The sequence below is a fragment of the Callospermophilus lateralis genome, chromosome 4, assembly GCF_048772815.1.
Source record: "Callospermophilus lateralis isolate mCalLat2 chromosome 4, mCalLat2.hap1, whole genome shotgun sequence".
Taxonomy (NCBI): domain Eukaryota; kingdom Metazoa; phylum Chordata; class Mammalia; order Rodentia; family Sciuridae; genus Callospermophilus; species Callospermophilus lateralis.
In genome coordinates, this window is record NC_135308.1 from 60,023,022 (window position 1) to 60,045,179 (window position 22,158).

Below are 22,158 nucleotides of genomic sequence, written 5' to 3' on the forward strand. Positions count from 1 at the left end.
TCTAAGCCTTCCATGAGTCTTCACTAGGAGTAGATTCTATTTCAAACCACTTTCTTTTCTTACAAGATGCAATTCCTCATTCATTAGAGTTTTATCATGAGATTGCAGCAGTTCCGTGGCTCTACTGCTGCTGTGCTTCAGTTCTCTTGCTGCTCCCACCACATCTGCAGTTACCTCCTCCATTAAATTCTTGAACCCCTCAAAGTCATCTATGAGGGTTGAAAGCAGTTTCTCCCAAACTCTTGTTAATAATGGTATGACCTCTTCCCATGAATCACAAATGTTCTTAATGGTTTCTAGAAGGGTAAATCCTTTCTGGATTTTCAATTTAGTTTGTCCAAATCCATCAGGCAGAATCACTATCTGTGGCATCTATAGCATTACAAAATTATTTATTAAATAATAAGACTTGAAAGTCAAAATTACTCCTTGATCCACAAGCTGCAGAACGCACATGAAAACAACATTAATTTCATTGTACATCTCCATCAGCTCTTTGGTGACCGATGCATTGTCAGCAGTAATATTTGAAAAAAACTTTTTTCATGAGCATTAAATCTCAACATGGCCTTAAAATATCCAGTAAATGATGTTGTAAGCAGATGGGCTGTGCTCAGACTTTGTTAATCCATTTACATAGCACAGGCAGAGTAAGTTTACTATAATTCTTAAAGGTTCTAGGATTTTCACAATGCTAAATGAGCATGGGCTTCAGCTTGAACAGCTTCATTCACTTGTAACAAGAATCACCCTGTTGTTTTATCTCTGTTATGTGTCAAAGACCTAGACAGCATCTTCTTCCAATGTAAGGCTGTTTCATCTCTGACTTAGGTGTTAGCTTACAAGAATGTGGTAGCTGTTGATCTATCCAAACTACTGAAACTTCATATTAGCAGTAATATTATTTGCTTATTCATGTGTTCACAGGATTAGAATTCTTGACTTTCTTCTTTAAGACCTTTTCCTTTATGATTAGAACTTGCCTATTTGGCACAAGAGGTACAGCTTTTAGCCCGTCTCAGCTTTCAATGTACCTAATCATTTCAAGTTTTTTATTTAAAATAAAATGTGTTCCAACTCTTTTTTTTTTTTCACTTAAACACTTAGAGTCTACTGTAGGGTATTTGATGATTTAATTCAATATTGTTGTGTCACAGGAAATAGGCTCTAGGAGAGACTAAGGAACAGTCAGTTGGCAGAACACATTTATCAGTTAAGTTCACCATCTCATATGGGTGTAGTTCATGACACCCAAAACATTTTTATAATATTAACATTCTAGATCACTAATCACATATCACTGAAACAGATATAATAAAAGGTTTGCAATATTGAGAGAGCTACCAAAATGTGACACAGATGCAATGTAAGCACATGCCTTTTGGAAAAAAATGACATTGATATATTTGCTTGACACAGGATTACCACAGACCTTTAATTTGTTAAAAAGAGAAAGTACACACACCCGTGTGTCTACCAAGGCATAATAAAATGAAACATGCCTGTGTAATTCCAGCCCTGTCACCCGTCACCTTGCTACTTTGGCAACTTCTAAGTTTTTGAACCTTATTTTTCTCATTTAAAAAAACCAATGTATAAAAATAACAGTAGTAATAACTTCTTGGGGAGTTGAAAACAGATTGATAAATGCACATAAAGCTTAAGACTTTTAATGGGTTTTTCAGCAGTATTCAAAAAATGTTCATTCTTATTAACAGCCTATATAAAATGTGGTCCCCATAAATCCTAAACATGTAATTTGAATTTGATCTTTTGGTGGGGGATGGTACCAGGGATTGAACTCAGGGGCGCTCATTCGACTTCTGAGCCACATCCCCAGATCCTCAGCCCTATTTTGGATTTTTCTTTTTTTTAAGACAGGGTCTTGCCCCGTTGCTTAGCGCCTCCCTTTTGCTGAGGCCTGCTTTGAATTTGCAATCCTCCCACCTCAGCCTGCAGAACCACTGTGATTACAGGCATGCGCCATTGTGCCTGGCTTGAATTCTATCTTTAGATGATTTTCATTGTAACTTCTTATTATACAGTAGTGACACCTCTAAATATTATCAACACTTTTCTTGCTTTCTAACTGTGGCAAGATGAAATATTTATTTTCCCATTTAACTATAACCATTATTTGTTTTGATTTAGGTCAGAGATGCGTGAGAGAAGAAAACATGGCAGAGAGCTTGAAGAACATTTCTGCTTTTTAGCACTTCCTCAGAGTGATGTTTTAGAGATATATCAGAATGGGATAAGTACCAAAGCATCTACATTGAAGATATTAGGAAATCCTCACCTTGGAATTTATATATTTAGACATGTTGATGTTGCCTTGAATTATGCTCATAGTCGAAACATTATGGTAGAGAACATTATAATTTTTAAGGTAAGTAACATAAAAATATTAAACAATGGATAGTTTGCTTTAAATTGCCCTAAACACACTTTCTTTTTAGTATACATTCTTAGTGTTTTTCATTGAATTATATATCATAATAATTCTTTTTGTCATCATGATCATTTGGTATTTACCTCTATTTCTGATTCTTTACTTGATTGTGGAGCACAAAGTAAAACTCCAAGGAGGCAAAGGAAACCATCATCTTTGTCTTCCCAGTATATTTCTTTTTCTAGACTGATTATCCCTCCTATTTGTTTCTTTTTATTCGTACCATAAGTAATACCACAGTGGTTTAAGTGGTCTTCTTTTGAAACACTGTAATATAATAATTTTAGTGTAAACTAAAGTTATTTAACTTTTACAGTCATTTTAGATAGTAATATTATACCATTATAAATTTCTTAAATAGTTATCTAAGATATTAATTTTAGGGAAAACCGGGCATGGGGTTATAAAGGACTATCCAAATTATCTCTGTCTGTGTGTGTGTGAAAATAGTGGGGGTTTTTTTGGTTTTGTTTTTTTGTAGTTGGACACAATACCTTTGTTTTATTTATTTATTTTTATGTGGTGCTGAGGATTGAACCCAGGGCCTCGAACGCGCTAGGCGAGCGCTGTTGTTGTTGTTATTGTTGTTAAATCTCTTAACGTCAAATCATTTTGGTCAGAGAATATATTTACATGTAATCTGTCTTTATAATTTATTAACACTCAGTTGGTAGATCTGGAAAAACATCGTGTGTATATGCTGTTGTTACTAGAGAATAGTATTCTGTATATGCCTGTTAGATTTGGTTGGTTTATTTTTTGTTCAAGTTCTTTTTCCTTTCTAATCTTCTGTTAAGTGGTTCTAGCCATTATTGAGACTGGGACATTGACATCTCCAGTTGTTATTATAGAATTATTTCTTCCATCAGTTCTGTCAACTTTTGCTTCAGATATTTTGATGATTTATTACTAGATATGTAAATGCTTATAATTGGAATATTTTCTTGCAGTTTTGAACTATTTAATGTTCATTGGTGGGGATGTAACTTAGTGGTAGAGAGCTTGCCTAACATGTGCTACAAGGCCTTGGGATTGATCCTTAGTACTGCAAAAATGAAAAAAAAAAATTGTCTTCCTTTGCTCTCGTTTCTTTTCTTTCTCTCCTTTTTTCACCCATTATTGGAGATTAGATCTATGGTCTTTTGCATGCTAGGCAAATATTCTATTACTAACTCATCCTCAGTCCCTCTTTTTAAATTTTTACAATTATTTTTTTTCGGTACTGGGGACAGATTCCAGGGGTTCTCTAACTCTGAGCTATATCCCCAGCCCCCTTTTTTTAATTTTTAATTTTGCAACAGGGTTTCACTGAGTTGCAGAAGTTGGCCTTAAGTTTGGGAGCCTCTTGCCTGGGGCTTCTGAGTCTTTGGAACTATGGGCATGCATGCCTGTGCCCAGACCTCTTTTTTATTTGAAGTCTATTTTGTCTGATAGTATAGCTATCCTTCTCTTTTTTGGTTACTATTTATATGGAATATCCCTTTCCATCCTTTCATCTTCAACTTATTTGTGTCTTTCAATTTAAAGTAAATCTCTTACAGGCAGCATATAGTGAATCTTGTTTTTTATTAATTCTGCCAGTCTCTTCCCCCACCCCATACCCCCAGTGATAGGGATCCATTTAACCCAGGGCCTCATACAGCCTGGGAAAGTACTCTACAAGTGAGCCACATCCCCAGCCTTCCTTCTCTTTCTGTCAGTTGGAGAGTTTAATATATTTCTACTGAAAATAGAAAGAATTTCTGTCATTTTGCTGTTTGCTATTTTCTATATTTCTTCTTCTTCTTCCTTCTTCTTTCTTCCTTCTTTCTTCCTCCTCCCCTTCCTCCTCCCCTTCCCCTCCCCTCCTCCTCCACTAAGGATTCAACTCGGGGGCACTTGACCACTATTTTGTATTTTATTTAGAGACAGGGTCTCACTGAGTTGCTTAGCACCTTGTTTTTGCTGAGACTGGCTTTGAACTCATGATCCTCCTGCCTCAGACTCTGGAGCTGCTGGGATTACAGGCATGCACCACCATGCCTGACCCTCATTTCTAATATAGGTTGAATATCCTTTGTCTGAAATGCATGCAGTCAAACGTATTTCCAATTTTTTAGTTATTTTCTTTGTGGTTACCTTAGGAATTACATTTAAAATTCTAAAATTAGAAATTCTAATTTGAATTTATACTAGTTTAACTTAACATGCAAAAACTCTGCCCCTTTAGAACTCTTTTCTCACTTTCAGTTGTACATGTCACAAAGTTATATCTTTGTACATTATATGTTCAGAAACATAAACTCATAATTTAAATACATCAGTCCCTTAAATTATGTAAAAAGCAAAACTGAAATTACAGGCCAGAAGTACAGTAGTACTAGCTTTTATACCAATAGCTGTTTAAGTGTATTAATATCTTAAATCATGTAGAACACAAAAAGTGGAGTTATGTACCATTGTCAACAGTGATACTAGTTTCCATAAATTGCTCCTGTGTATGCCTTTTCTGAGATCTTTATTTCTTCATATGTCTACAAATTACTGTCTAACATCCTTTCATTTTGACCAACTAGACTTACTTTCACAGAGCAGAATAGTGGTAACAAACTCCTCCAGGTTTTGTGTATCTGGGAATGTCTTAATCCTCACTGTGGAAGCACAATTTTGTCAGATACAGCATATATATATATATATATATATATATATATATATATATATATTATTCATTTTAGATGGTCACAATACCTTTATTTATTTATCTATTTTTATGTGGTGCTCAGGATTAATTAAGCACAGTGTCTTGCTCGTACTAGGCAAGTGCTCTATCACTGAGCTATAGCCCCAGTCCCAGTTACGGGATTCTTGATTGATATCTATCAGTCTACTGCCTTCTAGCTTCCCAGATTTCTGGTGAGAAACCTAATTATTTTTATTAAGGATCCCTTGTATATAATGAAATATTTTTTTATACTTTCACAGTTTTCTCTTTGGGCTTTCAACAGTTTGTCATTCTGCATGGAAAAACCCATTGAACTTCTTGAATGTCTGTGTTCATGTATTTTCATCAAGTTTGGAAAGTTTCCAGCCCTTATTTCTTTAAATACTCTCTTCCCTTATTTCTCTCATTGTCCTCTTTTGGAGTATTGCAATGTGTACGTCAGACCCCTTGATGGTGATTTACCGAATTCTGCCTGTTTAAAACTGCTTTTAAATCTGTTTAGTAAATTTTTTTATTTCAGTTGTTTATTTCAGTTTTCATCTATTCTAATTTCTTTTGGGTTTTCTATCACTTTATTGATATTTCCATTTTTTTCATACATCATGTTCTTGACATTCTCCACATTTTTAAAAAAATTACTTATTCTAATTAGGTATATATAACAACAGAATGAATTTTGATTCATTGTACACACTTGCCACATAACTTTTCATTTCTCTGTACACAATGTAGCATCTTACCATATGTGCAGTCATACATGTACCTAGGGTAATGATGTCCATCTCATTCTACCATCTTTCCTGCCCCCATTCTGCTTCACCTCCCCTCCCTCCCCTTTGCCCAAAGTGCCTCCATTTTTCCCATGCCCCTCCCCATTATGGATCAGCATCCACTTTCCAGAGAGAACTTTTGGCCTTTCTTTTTTGGGGATTGGCTTACTTCACTTAGCATGATATTCTCCAACTCCATCCATTTACCTGCAAATGCCATAATTTTATTCTTTCTTAATGCTGAGTAATTTTGTATATATAACACAGTTTCTTTATCCATTCATCTATTAAAGGGCATCTAGGTTTCTTCCACAGTTTAGCTATTGTGAGTTAAGCTGCTATAAACATTGATGTGACTGTTACTATAGTATGCTGATTTTAAGTCCTTTGTGTATAGACCAAGGAATGAGATAGCTGGGTCAAATGGGGTTCCATTCCAAGTTTTCTAAGGAATCTCCATATTGCTTTCCAGATTGATTGCACCAATTTGCAGTGTCACCAGCAATGTATGAGAGTGTGCTTTCCCCCCCACATCCTCACCAACACTTATTTATTGTTGTTTGTATTCTTGATAACTGCCATTCTGACTGGCGTGAGATGAAATCTTACAGTAGTTTTGATTTGCATTTCTCTAATTGCTAGAAGTGTGTGTTCAGCTCTTTAGCTCATTTACTGATTGGGTTGTTTGGGTTTTTTTTTTTTGGTGTTAAGTTTTTTGAGTATTTTATGTACCCTAGAGATTAGTGCTGTATCTGATGTGCATGTGGCAAAAATTTGCTCCCAAAATATAGGCTTTCTCTTCTCCTTCATTGATTTTTTTTTTTTTTTTTTTTTTTTTTTTTTGCTGAGAAGAAGCTTTTTAGTTTGAATCCATCCCATTTATTAATTCTTGATTTTATTTCTTATGTTTCGGGAGTCTTGTGCTCTTGTGTCAAAATGGCGATACTACACAAAGTGCTATTCATTGTGATTCCAATTAAAATCCCAACATCATTCCTTACAGAAATAGAAAAAGCAATCATGAAATTTATTTGGAAAAATAAAAGACCCAGAATAGCTAAAGAAATTCCTAGCAAGAAGAGTGAATCAAGAGGGATCACAATACTGGACCTTAAACTATACTACAAAGCCATAGTAACAAAAATGGCATGTATTGGCACCAAAATAGACATGTCGACCAGTGGTACAGAATAAAAGACATGGAGACAAACCCATATAAATACAGTTATCTCATACTAGACAAAGGCTCCAAAAACATACATTGGAGAAAAGATAGCCTCATCAACATATGGTGCTGGTAAAACTGGAAATCCATATGCAGCAAAATGAAACTAAACCCCTATCTCTCACCATGCACAAAAAAACTCAAAAGTGGATCAAGGACCTAGGAATTAGACCAGAGACCCTGCAGGGTGCCTAATAGAGGAAAAAGTAGGCCCAAATCTTCATCAGGTCAGATGAGGCCTGACTTCCTTAATATCTTTAGTTCTTTAAGCATCTCTAACATAGTTGTGCGATTGTCTGGTAAATTTACCTTCAGGTTTTTTTCAAGGACAGTTTTTGGTATATATATGTATATTTTTTTCCTTTCAATGGGCCATGATTTATTCTTTCTTTATATGCCTTATGATTTTTGTTGTTGAGCACTGGACATTTTAGTCTAATAATATGATAACTCTAGCAATCAGACCTACCCCTTTCCAGTGTATACTGAATTTGTTCTGTTGTACCAAAGATGAACCTCAAGTATAAACTTAAGTTCTTCTCAGGTCTTTATCTAACTTTGCATCTTTCTCTCTGCATGGTGACTCTCTAATTTCCTGTATATTTGTAGGGTTTTTTGTTTCTGCTTTTCTTTTTTGCAGTGCTGACAATCAAAACCTTTGAAGAACTATTGCAACTTTTCTTAAAATCTAGAGTTATTCAAAATTGGGGAAAACAGTTCCAAGAAGAATCTCAAACTAATCAATAGATAACTTGGTAAAGATTTACTCTTTGGTTAATTGTAACTTTGCCAAGACTACTAAAATTCCCCTGTGGTTGCTTTTAAATGTTATAGTCTTCAGGGTCTTCCATCCAGAAGGGGCAGCGTCATGGGGCCTGGAGCTTTAAATCCCCTGGAAGTCTCTTGAATTCAGAAGGGCAGGGACTTGCAACAAACAGTGGGGAAGAGATACAACAATGACTGCTGCCTTAGTCTGCACCTCTCTTATTAGAAGTAGAGCACATATCCCTGATTTTTATTATTGTACACTCTGGCTCCTGTAAGTAGTGAATGAGCTGCCACAGGAACACATGCACTACTGCCAACCATGGAGCCCCAGAGGTGGGGAAAGCATAGCTGCTGCTACTGTGTGAAGAACTGAAATTAACTGTAATATACTATCCTCACCTTCCCCTAGAAGTTGCAAGCCTTGAATAGATTCCAGAGTTCCAGAATTCTAGAACGAGACAGATTCTTTCAGTGCATTTATTGCCTACACGAAGAGAGAAATTTCTGATGCTTACTATTCCACCATATTCCCAGAATCAGCCTTTGAGCTATTTTTGCAATTATTCTAGTTCTAGAGCTCCTATTAAAAAAAAAAAAAAAAGTAAGTCTCATAGAAGAATATTAAGTATCAACAGATGAATTAGTTAAGATTTACTTTTTGATTTATTTCTTCTTTGCCAGAACTACTAAAATCACAATATGCAAACAGTATCTTCATTTCTCTAAGGGCAACTTAGGATATGAATATCTACATCAAATCAATGGTTCACATGACACTTTTTTTTAATCTCAAATATTGTCTTCCAGTAAGCATGATTTATTTATTTATTTTTAGTTGTTGATGGACCTTTATTTTGTTTGTTTGTATGTGGTGCTGAGAATTAAACCCAGTGCCTCATGCGTGCTAGGCAAGCATGCTACCACTCAGCCCCATAATTTATTTTTATATTAAAAAACAATAAGCCTGGCGTGGTGGCACATGCCTGTAATCCTAGCAGCTTGAGAGGCTGAGACAGCAGAATTTCAAGTTCAAAGCCAGCCTCAGCAATGGCCAGACGAGGAGCTAAGCAACTCAGTGAGAACCCCGTCTCTAAATAAAATACAAAATAGGGCTGGGGATGTGGGTCATAGGTCAAGTTCCCCCAATTTCAATCTCCAGTACCAAAAAAAAAATAGATACCAATTTTAGAAAATTTGGGTCATACTAAAAATTTCCAAAAGCTCAATAATAATCAAGCCAGGTTTTTAAATATTTATACTTAGTTTTCTATTCATTTTTTTAAGTTTTTCTCTTTTTTTAATCTTTATTTACTTATTTTTATGTGGTGCTGAGGATTGAACCCAGCACCTTGCACCTGTATTATGATATTTCGTTCACAGTTTTTTCTTCTTAATTGTAGGTGGACACAATACCTTTATTTTACTTGTTTTTATTTTTATGTGGTGCCAGGGATCAAACCCAATGTCTCATGCATGCAAGGCAAGCACCCTTCCACTGAGCCACAACCCTTCCCCTTAGTCTTCTATACATATAAACAGATATGCAGGTAAAATTGTAATTATTTCTTGCTTTTTATAATGTATAACTTGCTTTCTCCACTGGTTAGACAATGAACATTTTCCATGCCATTAAATAAATGTTCTCCTGTAATATCCTTTAGTTTTTGTGGGGTTTTTTGTTTTGTTTGTTTGTTTGTTTTTTTAAGGGATGGGGTCTCTCTGTGTTGCCCATAGTCCTGGGCTCAAGCAGTCCTACTGCCTTAGCCTCCAGAATAGCTAGGACTACAAGCCCAAATTGTAATATCCTTTTGGATGATTGCTTAGTTATTCACTATACACCTGTACAATGAATTTGTCTAACAAATTTATGGGGCAGGGTACCAGGGATTGAACTCAGGGGCACTTGGCCACTGAGCCACATCCCCAGCCCTATTTTGAGTTTTATTTAGAGACCAGGTCTCACTGAGTTGCTTAGCACCTCAGTGTAGCTGAGGCTGGCTTTGAACTTTTGATTCTCCTGCCTCAGCCTCCTGAGCTACTGGGATTACAGTGGTGCTGGGCATGGTGATGCCCATCCAAAATTTCTTAATGTTGGAATATAAGTTGGTTTCTGGTTTATTTGGTTTTGCACTTTGATTATCCCTGTAAATATGTTTTCACACACATGTATGATTTTGTGCAAAGTTATTTAGTTCTGGGGATTGAACTCAATGTCTTATATATGCTAAGCATGCACCCCGGCACCTATATGCTAAGAATTTATTTCAAGATGTCAAAGTTATGTACATTTTTATAGCTTTTAATAATGTGGTTGTCCAGGGAAAGATTGTATTATGATATTTCATTCACAGTTTGTGAGAATGCCTCCTATCTCACACTATAACTAAACCTGTATGTTATACTTTTTTTAAAAAATTCTTGCTAGCCTAATATATAACAAGCAGTTCATCAATATTGGTTTTATTTTTGTTTTTATTGTGAATTATTACTGAATTTAAATTTTTGTTATATTTGTTGACTTTATATTTGGAGAGTTGCTTGTACATATCTTCTGCCACTTGGATTTTTTTCTTTTTATTTGTTTGATTTGTGACATATCAATTGACTAAAGGATATCTTGATAGCTAGACTTTTGTCTGTATGTTTTTAATTTTTAATATACTTTTTATTTTTTAATAATTTTAGATTTTCAAGGCTGGGGTTGTGGCTCAGTGGCAGAGCACTTGCCTTGAATATGTGAGACACTGGGTTTGATCCACAGCACCATATAAAAATAAACAAAATAAAGATATTGTGAAAAAAATAATAATAATTTTAGATTTTTCAGAAAGGTTAGAAAAAATAAGAGTTTGTATGTACAATTCACCCAGCTTCCCCTAGTGTTAACATTTTATTTACATAACTATACTACATTGGTCAAAACTGAGATCTAAGCACTAGTTAACCCTGTAACTAAACTACAGACCCTTTTTCCCCCCTGTACTGGGAATCAAGCCCAGGAAAGCACACATACCTATGAGACAAGTGCTCTATTGCTGAGCTTCACCCCCAACTCCAACCTATGGTCTTTATTGGCTTTTGCCAGTTTTTCTATGCATGTTTCTTTCTTTTTCAGGATCCAGGGTTTAGTCTGGGATACCACATTACATTCAGTATTGTTTTGATTTTGGAACAACTGTTTTCACATCAGTAGGAGAATTGCTGAATTTATACAAAATGTCTATCTTTTGTAATATTCTTTGTGCTTTCTTCCATTTGTCAATTACATTTATGATTTGAGTTTTAAAAATTTTTTCTTATCAAGAACTATGTAATGTTTTGAACAACCTACAATAAAAATTAATTTTAAAAAAAAGAATAGTATATAATTACATAGTAAAAAGTTATTTTTTAAGCTAACAAAAAGTATATACACTGATCGAAATATATCCTCTACTTTTGTAAGACAAAGAATCATAATTCTGACAGAACTCTGGAATTTTTTTGTGCTGGTCTAAGTGTAAACCAAAACTCTCCTGAGAAGTCAGTGTTATTAAATATTTGTTAATTAAAAAAAAATTTTTTCATATTCATTTGTTTTTGAAGTACAGAAGTTTTAGGGTATTAGTAAAGTCTACATTTTGGGTTCATGGTTTCTTGGCATATATTCTTAGAAAAGACATCTTTGATTTTAGATAATTGCTTGTATTTTGCAATGCTTTCATTGTTTTTAATATTTAAATATTTAACATGTTTGGTAATTATTGTTTACAGATTAAGAAAGGAACTTAAAAACAAGAAGAAAAATAAGAAACATAACCTAAAAAGAAGGGATTTAATTTTTCCAGTTATCCCCTACTATTTATTGAGTAATCTATTTCAAACAGCATCTTTAATAATGTATTTTGATGTATATGTGAACCTACTGCTGGGCTAGCTTTGTTTCATTGTTTATTTTAGAAAGTACTTCTTTTTTCTTCTGCCTGCCTGCCTTTCTTTATTTATTTATTTTGTATATTCATGACAATAGTGGAATGCATTACACTCATTATTACTCATTTTCAGCACAAAGTTTCGTAACTTTGTATACAAAGTGTGTTGTGCCAAATTATGCCATTTTACATGTACTTTTTTTGCATTACAATTCTCAATATACATATATACCACAATTTATCATATCTCTGTTTACATTAGGATATGTTGACACCAAATTCAAATCTTCATACATGTATTTTGTATAATGATGACCATCACATTCCACCATCCTTGCTATTCCCCTTCCCCCTCCCTTTCCCTCCCACCCCTTTTATAACTTACCTATTCTGTTTCTAATCTAAATTTTAAAATAATTTTCTGGGCTTTTTTGTTTTGTTTTGTTTTTTGTGTTGTCTTCTAGATAAGTTTTTAGTCTAAAACTCATTTCTTTTTTTTAACTTTTTTTTTTTAGTTGTAAATGGACACAATACCTTTATTTATTTTTATGTGGTGCTGAGGTTCGAACCCAGTGCCTCACATGTGCTAGGTAAGCACTCTACCTACCACTGAGGCACAACCCAGCCCCTGACTAAAACTCATTTCTGAAAGTGGATTATCTGAGAATTTTATTGGAATAAATTTAATCTCTGTTTAATTTGGAGGGAAAGTAGAATTACTGTATTAAATCATCCCACTCATCTGGAGCATGGATTATGCTTTCATTCATACTTCTATTTCATTTTTTTAAAAAAAGTATTAGCCTGCCTTGCTGTTTGAAGTGAGTTTAAAAGGGTTTTTTTTTTTTTTTTTTTGGTGTGTGTATTTATACTTATATTTTTTGGTGTGTGTATTTATACTTATATTTATATTTTTTAAGGTTCTTTTTGGGAGAGTGAAGAAAATTCAGCCTTCTATGGATAAAAACAAAGTTTCTTTGGATCCTTCTCCCAATTTTGATTGCCACATGTCAAGAAATTTACCTTCTCTGAAAGACACCATTGAACTACAAGCCTACAGTTCAGCAGTATGTTAACATTATGGTTTATTTGATGACTTGAAAGTCACATGCTTAATTCAGTGGCTACACTTATTTAGATGTTCTGTAGTTTAACTCCTAACTTGGGAAACCAACTTCCCTTTGAAACAAGACTTCACAGCAAGGTGACCATAGTTGTTAATAATGTATATTTCAAAATTACTGAGAAGCAATTTTCAAATGTGTCACCATAAAAAAATGATGAGTAAGGTGGCAGATATGTTAATTGGCTTGATTCATTCTTAATTATTTATAATTATTGAAACATGACATTGTACTCTATAAATAAAGTATACAGTTATGATTTGTCACTTAATATTGATTTTTAAAATAAGACTATTTTGAAACAATCTTGCTCATTTTTGTATTCTGGAAAAGAAGAAACCTAACCATTAGGTAAAACAGCAGTTTTATCCTCTTTTGCTTACTAGTGGACCTTTAATTTTCTATAGAAGATCATGTACATGTTATGTGTAATAAGATATAAATAAATCTTCTGTATAGAAGTATGTGTATATTCTCACATGTAAAAATATTAACTTTTGTTATTTTCCTAATTAATTATTCCTACCCAATAAAATATAATGGTTTAGAACACACATAAAACATTTAAATTTTAGTGGAAAACTACTTATTATTTTTAAAAGTACTTCTTATTTGTATCTGTTTCTGTTACCATAAATAGCCTACCAAGAAAAAAAAAACATGTAGTAGGATAAATGAATAGTTATCTTCCAAAAAACTAGGATTGAAAAGGCAGGGAAAGGTGGAGGCACATGGAAATAGATAAATCTGTAACATCATGTTGTTATATAGGCTTTTTTAAAAAATGAGCTTAGTCAAATCTAGCTGCCAGAGTTAATCAGCATAAATTCATTTTTCTCTGTATTTCAGGTGTACTTCTATGAATACAATATCTTTTCAAAGCCAGTAGATAAACCTAGGCAGTGCCTTCCATATGCAATAGTGACAGTAAAATTTATTGGTCACAAAGTAGATAGTGGACACTTCATGACATCTTTGAGATTTCTCTCAGCAGGATTTCCTAAGAGGGCTGGTAAGATGCATATATTATTTACTTTAATAGCATTTGTGTTGATCTCAAATTTTCTGAATATTATTTTTCTAATACATTATGAATCTCTAAGCAAAATCATTGAATTTTGCCTGTTTTCCATTTTGCTCATCTAGGATAGTATGCATAGTATTTTGTGGCTTCTTGATATGAATAACATTCATTTTAATGGGTGATGGATGAAGAGTACTCTTGTACAACTGTACACTATTCTGGGGATATTTGGACACTTTTGCATCCCTTCTCATTCCAAACATTGCTATTTTAAACATATATATAAGGATTTCAGTGCGTATATGCAAGAATTTTTCTGTAGAATATGGGTTTATATCAGGAATGTACAACTTAAGCCAAAAATGATATCAAATGGTTTGCCAAAATGATTGCATCAATTTACAAAATCATTCTACATCCTTGACACAACACATATCATGGCTTTTAAAAAAATTTATTTCTGCCAGTCTAATGAATATGATATGTTATTAGATCATTTTTTTAATTTGAATTTTCTTAATTTTTAATGAGGTTGAGAATCTTTACCTGCATTTATTTCTGTTACACTTTTATGTTTTGTGATGCTGTAGATGTAGCATTTCATGGCTTTTGTATTTGGCTTTGCTTAAATACTAAAGAGATTAGGATCTCTTTACAGGTGTATTGACCATTGTATTTCAGCTTTTTTGAAATTCCTAGTCAAAGCTTGTACCTGCCTTTTCTAATTGAGCTATTTTATCATTGATCGTAGAAGTTCTTTTTGTGTATTTAAATTTGGGTTTTGGGTCAGTTATGTGTTAGAGGCATTTTCTCTGACTTTGTGATCTTGTCTTTGTATAAGTTAGTGTGTTTTGATAGAGTTAAATGTGTTTTGATAAAGAGATTTATTATAAGATGATAACTCTTTTAAGAAAAATTGCTGTTTGTTATGGTTTAGAAATGAAGTATCCCCTAAAAGCTCATGTGTGAGACAATGCAAGAAAATTTAGAGGTGAAATGATTGGGTTATGAGAGCCTTAACATAATCAGTGCAGTAATCCCCTGGTGGTAACTATAGGTAGGTAGGGTATGATTAGAGGAGGTAGGGTCACTGAGGATGGGGGGGGTACCTTTTAGGGTTTATCTTTTGTCCATGATGAGAGGAGCGTGCACATGTACGTGCTTTCCTTCTCTCTCTTTCTCTTTCTCTCTTTCTCTGTCTCTCCTTCCTGATGGCCATGCCCTAAACCACTTTCCTCTACCACACTTTTCTACTATAATGTTCTGCCACACCTTGGGCACAGAGTAATGGAGGCAGCCATCTATGGACTGAGACCTCTGAAACCATAAGACCTAAATAAACTTTTCCTTCTCTAAAATTTTTCTTGTCAGTTCTTTGGTCACAGTGCCAATAAAGCTGATTAAAACACTATTATATTTGTCTTAGTTAAGAATGCTTTCCCAAGAAAATGAAGCTATTTCCTTATGCTATCTTTTAAAAAATTTATAGGTTTATTTTACCATTTTGGTCTTACCTACCTGGAAATGACTTTGGTATATGATAATGATAACAGATTTCATTTTATTTTCATATGTATGCCAAGTTGTCTCAGTACAGTTTATCAGAGAAAACATTTCCCCCACCATTTGACTCTAGGTTCTGCAAAAATCTCTTACTGGATTCCATTCAGTTCTGTTTCTCTCTGCTTATCCTTTTGCCATTAGCTCCTTGCCTTAATCACTACAATTTCATTAAAACTGCTATTATCTATGTGAATGGTACTCCATCTTTTTTTAATGTTTTATTGTTTTTAGTACACATGAGAATTCATCTGTAGATTAAATGGTGAAAAATAATGTTTTCATTATATTTAGTTTACTATTAACTTGTATACATGGTCCATTTCAGTTCTAATGTATTTTTTTTAAGTTATTGGTGGACCTTTATAGGTGGTGCTGAGAATCTAACCCAGTGCCTCACACATACTAGGCAATCATTGTACCATTGAACTACAACCCAGCCTTCTGTAAGGTCTTATATGTCATTTATTTTTAAGTATTTTTTATTTTATGCTATTTTAAGTATCTTTTTGTTTTATTCTCTGTTTTGTTGTTGTTGTTGTTTTGTGGTATGTGTCAGTTCAGTTGATTTAAAAGTATAAAATTGGGCTGGGAATGTAGTTTCAGTGGTAGAGTGCTTCCCTAGTATGCATAAGGCCTTGGTTTCAATCCCCAGTACTGGAAAAAAAAGAAACTGTAAAATTGTCAGGAAGCTAAGGCAGGAGGATTGCAAGTTTGAGGGCAGTCTTGTCTCAAAATAAAAAATGGGCTGGGGGGATTGGAGTTGTGGCTCAGTGGTGGAGTGCTCGCCTTGCACATGCGAGACCCTGGGTTCGATCCTCAGCACCACATAAAAATAAATAAGTGAACTACAACTAAAAAATACATATTAAAAAAATAAGCTGGGGATGTAGCTCAGTGGTACAGTGCACCTGGGTTCAGTCCCCAATATTGGAGGAAAGGAGTGTAAAATCAAATAATTGTATATTCAATTGTGTGTTCACAGTACATACACCCATCACTGCAGTTAAACTTGGAGGAGTTTTAAAGAAACTATACCCTTTAAAAACCTTTCCTCTCATGGCTCCCAGCCTTGAGCAACCACTAATCTATTTATTCACCTCTTCTGGGCATTTCATATAAAATGGAATCATATAATTATTGGGAGTGTTTTTTGTACCTAGTGTTTTTCACTTAATAGTGTTTTCAAGATTCATCCATACTATAGCATGTATCTACTCTATTCCTTTTTTTTTTTTTTAAGTATTTAGACATAGTATCTTTATTTATTTTTATGTGGTGCTGAAGATAGAACCCAGTGCTTCACATGTGTGAGGTGGGCTATCTACCACTGAGCTACAGCCCCAGCCCTCCTTTTTTTTAATATTTATTTTTTATCTGTAGATTGACACAGCACCTTTATTTTATTTATTTTTATGTGGTGCTGAGGATTGAACCCAGGGTCTCGGACATGATAGGCGAGCACTCTACTCTGAGCCACAACCCCAGCCCTACTCTAATCCTTTTATGGACTAGTATTCTATTGTACACGTACACCCATGTTATATTTAGCCACTTATCTATTGATGAACATTTGACTTTTTTTCATTCTACTATGGACATTTGTACACAAACATATTTTCTCATTTCTTTTGGGTAAAGTATACGTAAGAGTGGGAATTGCTGAATCATACAGTAACTGTGTGTAAATTGAATGAGGAACTGCCAGGCTGTTTTCCTTAGTGGCTTGTGTTATTTACCTTTATGGCAAGGCCCCCCCACACACTTCAAACTACAAATCTTGCTATCAATTCAGAAAGATTTCAGACATGACACTCAGAGTAATAGGCGTGAGTTTATTAGAAGATATAGGAGAGGGGGCTGGGGTTGTGACTCAGTGGTAGAGCACTCACCTAGCATGTGCAAGGCACTGGGTTTGATCCTCGACACCACATAAAAATAAATAAATAAATAATAAAGATATTGTGTCCAAATACAACTAAAAAAATATTTTAAAAAAAGAATATATAGGAAAGGGGAAAGAGGGCATTCTTTTATGGCGGGGAGGGTACCAGGGATTGAACTTGGGGCACTCAATCACTGAGCCACATCCCCAGCCTTTTTTTATATTTTATTTATTATAGAGACAGGGTCTCACTGAGTTGCTTAGAACCTCACTTTTGCTGAGACTTTCTTTGAACTTGTGATTCTCCTGCTTCAACCTCCCAAGCCACTGGGCTTATAGGTATGCAACACCATACCTGGCAAGAGGGCATTCTTAAGGGAGAGTTTGGGTCCTCACAGAGAGGAGAGAGTTTGGGTCCTCACAGAGAGGAGAAGAGACAGCATGCATCTCCTACCCTCCAATTTTTTTTTGAATATTTTTAGTTGTAGATGGACACAATACTTTTATTTTACTTATTTATTTATTTTTATGTAGTACTGAGGATTGAACCCAGGGCACACACATACTAAGCAAGCTCTACCGCTGAGCTACAAACCCAGTCTTACCCTCCAGTTTTATAGGGGTCCTAGAGAAGTATCCAGAGAGTCCTGCCCTGGTTCCCCAGCCCCCCCCCCCCTTTTTTTTGGTATCGGAAATTGAACTCGGTTCACAGCCATATCCCCAGCAATTTAGCCACATCCCCAGCCCTATTTTCTATTTTGTTTAGAGACAGGGTCTTACTGAGTTATTTAGTGCCTCACCTAGTTGCTGAGGCTGGCCTTGAACTGATCCTCTTGCTTTGCCTCCCAAGCCACTGGGATTATCGACGTGCCTGGCTCCCCACTGACTTTTGACTGACAGGAGATTTCATCACTCTAGGTCATTTTGGTCCATGGCAACTAATTCTAAGTGGAACCTCTTCTGAGAGATTTTATAGTTCAAGGGAGTGATATTTATGTCTGAGTTCTGGGATCTGGTCTTTGTAAGAATCATAGAGTACTCTCTTCCGGAGAATTTGTGTTCCTCTTGTCGGAATTATTTGGGGCCTGCATTTCTCCTGCTGATAACATGTAGTTTGCTAAAGAATGATCCAGGCAGGGCTGCAAGTAAATTGATTCTTAGAAAAGAAAGTATGTGGGGGTCACAATAGGCCCATTTTATAGAATTATCATGTTCCCACAACTCATATCTGTCTGTCCCTTGTCAATCTTGCTGTGTTGCCCAGGCCTTTCTTAGACTTCTGGGTTCAAGTTATCTTTCCATCTCAGCCTCCCAAGTACCTGGAACTATAGGCATGTACCACTATGCCAGGTATGAGTTGATTTTTGTTATTTTGTACTGCTGGGAATTTAACCTCAGTGGTAAGTGCTCTACCTCTGAACAGTATCTCCAGAACTGATTTTTCGTATATTTTTCTTGTATTCTGCAATCTTGCTAAACTCGTTACTAGTTCTTTATTTTCTTTTTAGTGTTTTCCTTGGATTGTTTTTGGTTTTGTTTTTGTATATGAGATCATGCCATCTGTGAATATAGTTTTACTTTTTTTCTTTCCAATTTGCATGCCTTTTATTTTTTCTTTGCCTTATTTTCCTGATTAGTACCTCCAGTGAATTTTTAAGAGAAGTTAAGAAAGCAGAAATCCTGGTCTTGTTTTTGAACTCAATGGGAAAGATCCAATCTTTTCACCAATAAGTATAGTAGTGTCACTTGTGATGTTTTTGTAGATCCTCTTTATTGTGATGAGAAATTTTCCTTTTTTATCATGAAAGGATGTTGAATTTTGTCAATTACTTTTTGTGTGTCTTTTGGGATAAACATGATTTTTATTAAATTGATGTAATATAATGTATTATATATATAATATATATTTTTACAATATATAAATATGCTAAGTATACCTTGTATTCTTAGAATAAATTATCTTTGGTCATGTTATATATAATTCATTTGGTATTTGCCTGAATTGGTTTGCTGAGATTTTGTTGAGGGTTTTTGTATCCATATTCTTTTTAAAAAAATTTTTTTTGTAGTTGTAGATGGACAGAATGCCTTTATACTTTATTTGTTAATTTTTATGCGGTGCTGAGAATCAAACCCAGTGCCTCACATATGCTAGGCAAGCGCTTTGCCACTGTGCTACAGCCCCAGCCCTGTATCCATATTCTTAAGAGATACTGATCTATAGTTGAATGTCTTTGTCAGGGTAATAATGATCTCATAGAATGAGTCAGGAAGTATACCTTATTTCTTGTTTTTTTAAAAAGAGTTTGTGCCAATAAAATCAAAGTAAGCTTTGATGAATAGTTTCTCTTCTATGGTTGGCACAGTTAAATAATACCCAGTGTGTGCATTGGAAAGGCATGTGTCACATTTAGATGTATACAGACTGCTTGGTGTAAAAGTTCTGGAATATAATTTTGTAGTATATATGTCAAAGGATTTACCAAATAGTTTTTGTTTATTGATTTATTAATTCCAATGTAAGTTTATTTTTTAACCTAAGAAAATAAAACAAAACTGGACATTAAGAAAAATAGTTTGTAAAAAATTGATGTTAATTCTTTTTTAAAGGTTTGGTAGATTTCACTAGTGAACCACCTGAGCCTGGATTTTTCTTTTGAGGTAGTATATTGATTACTAATTGAGTTTCTTCACTTATTGTAGGTCCATACAGATTTTCTGTTTCTTCTTGCATCGATTGTGGTAGTTTTTATCTTCATAGGACTTTATTTCATTCCACTTGCCTAATAATTGGCATATAGTTGTTCATAGTATTCCTTTGTAGTCTTCTTCCTTCTCTTTCCCCGGCCCTATCCCCCCGAGATCAATGATAATAGCCTCTTTTTCATTTCTGAGTCTAGTAGTTTGAGTCAACTCTCTTTTTCTTGGCTGTTTAGGTAAAGGTTGTTTTCCCCTATTGTTCTATTCCATTTCTTTGATTTTCTAATTTTTAGTTTCTTCTCTCAGTTTGCTCTAGTTTAGTTTGCTCTTTTTCTGCTGTTTTAGATAGAAAGTTGAAATACTAATTTTAGATCTTTTTCCTGCCAGTATTATGGATTTAACCCAAGAGCACTGTACCGCTGAACTACACCTCCAGTCCTTTTTATTTTTAGACACAGTCTCTCTAAATTGCCAAGGCTTACATCGAATTCGTGATCCTCCTGTCTCAGTCTCCCAAGTTTCTGGGATTCCAGGCATGGGTTGCCATACGTGGAAGATTTTTTTTTCTTTATAATTTATAGCTATAAACTTCCCACTAAGCACTGTTTGGGCTGTGTCCCATATGGTTTGGTATGTCATGGCTTTATTTTCATTCATCTCACAATGTTTTATAATTTTTCTTTTGATTTCTTCTTTGACACTTTATTTTTGGTACTGTGCTGTTTTCTGTATTTTTTTTATTTCCTAAATGTCTTTATTCACTTCTAATTTTATACTGTAGTGGTTGAGAATTTTTTCCTTTTATTTTTTTTTCCTTTATTGAGTTTTGTTTTATAGCCCTAGCATATAATTTTTCCTAGACAATGTTCTATGTGTACTTGAGAAGAACATATACTCTGCTGCTTTTGGGTACAGTGTTCTGTCGATCACTGTTGGTTAGTACTTTGTTCAAGTCTTCTATTTTTCTCATGACCTGCTTAGTTATTATGTCCACATTTTTCCCTCAGCTAGAAGACGTACATTGTAGACAGTAAATATGAATCCTTCTCCACTTCTATTGTGTCTTATAGCTTCACACTATAAGTTTATAAAACGTATGGAACACATTCAAAGGATGTGTTGCCTTTCAGAATGATAAACTTTGGGATGTAGTACCTATATTATCCAGAAAGTCAAGGCCACATGAGTTGACTGTTAAAATACACACTTGACTCTGGCATCAGACCTATACTAGCCACTAATTGCATTTGACTATTTAAAGTAATTAAATAGAATAAAATTAGGAATTCATCCCTCAGTTGCAACAAGCACATTTCCTGTGTTCAATAGACACATGTAACTAGTGACTATCATATTGGATAAACAGTGCAGATAACGTTTCTACTATCACAATAAATGATGCCAATAGCTCTTTTGTAATATAATTTGATTGTAATTTGATTTTGTTACAGTTCCCTTATTTTTATTGAAGTTATTACATTTGTTCTTCATTTGTCATTTGGTGAAAATGAAAAAATGAGTGTAAAGTAAAAATGCCATTATTAAATTCAAAGAGAGAGAATAGTGATTGAAGTTCTACTGTTTATAACCTGTATAATCCTGAGCAAATTACTCTTAGTTTCACTTTTTCATCAATGGAATAAGAATGTTGTGAAGGATAAATGGATTAATGTATGTAAAACACTTAAAATAGTACCTGACATCTATACTGATTTTCAGTCATGCTTAAAGAGTACTTTCCTCTGAGCTGGGGTGTGGCTCAGTGGGAGAGCGCTCGCCTCCCACATGGGAGACCCTAGGTTCGATCCTCAGCACCACATAAAAATAATAAATAAGTGAAATAAAGGCATTGTGTCCAACTACAACTAAAAGATAAATATTAAAAAGAATATTAAAAAAGAGTACTTTTTCCCCCAACATTATAAAAATATTCATCCATATATTCTAATACTTTTATGGTTTTTATAATGAATTTTATTTTGGTATAAGGAGATACAGGGATCTGTTCTTTTTTTGTCTCACTATTCTCCCAGTTTTA

General features: G+C 34.4%; 1 protein-coding gene across 1 annotated transcript in view; it reads left to right on the forward strand.

Moving 5' to 3' along the window:
• The window catches only part of Tex15 (testis expressed 15, meiosis and synapsis associated), a 55,738-nt gene that overhangs the window by 15,018 nt on the left and 18,562 nt on the right, over window positions 1-22,158 (forward strand). Inside the window, exons 3-5 of the mRNA XM_076855280.1 lie at window positions 2,152-2,389; window positions 12,748-12,894; window positions 13,801-13,963. Coding sequence (XP_076711395.1) covers window positions 2,152-2,389; window positions 12,748-12,894; window positions 13,801-13,963 — 548 coding nt within the window. The remainder of the gene's footprint in view (window positions 1-2,151; window positions 2,390-12,747; window positions 12,895-13,800; window positions 13,964-22,158) is intronic.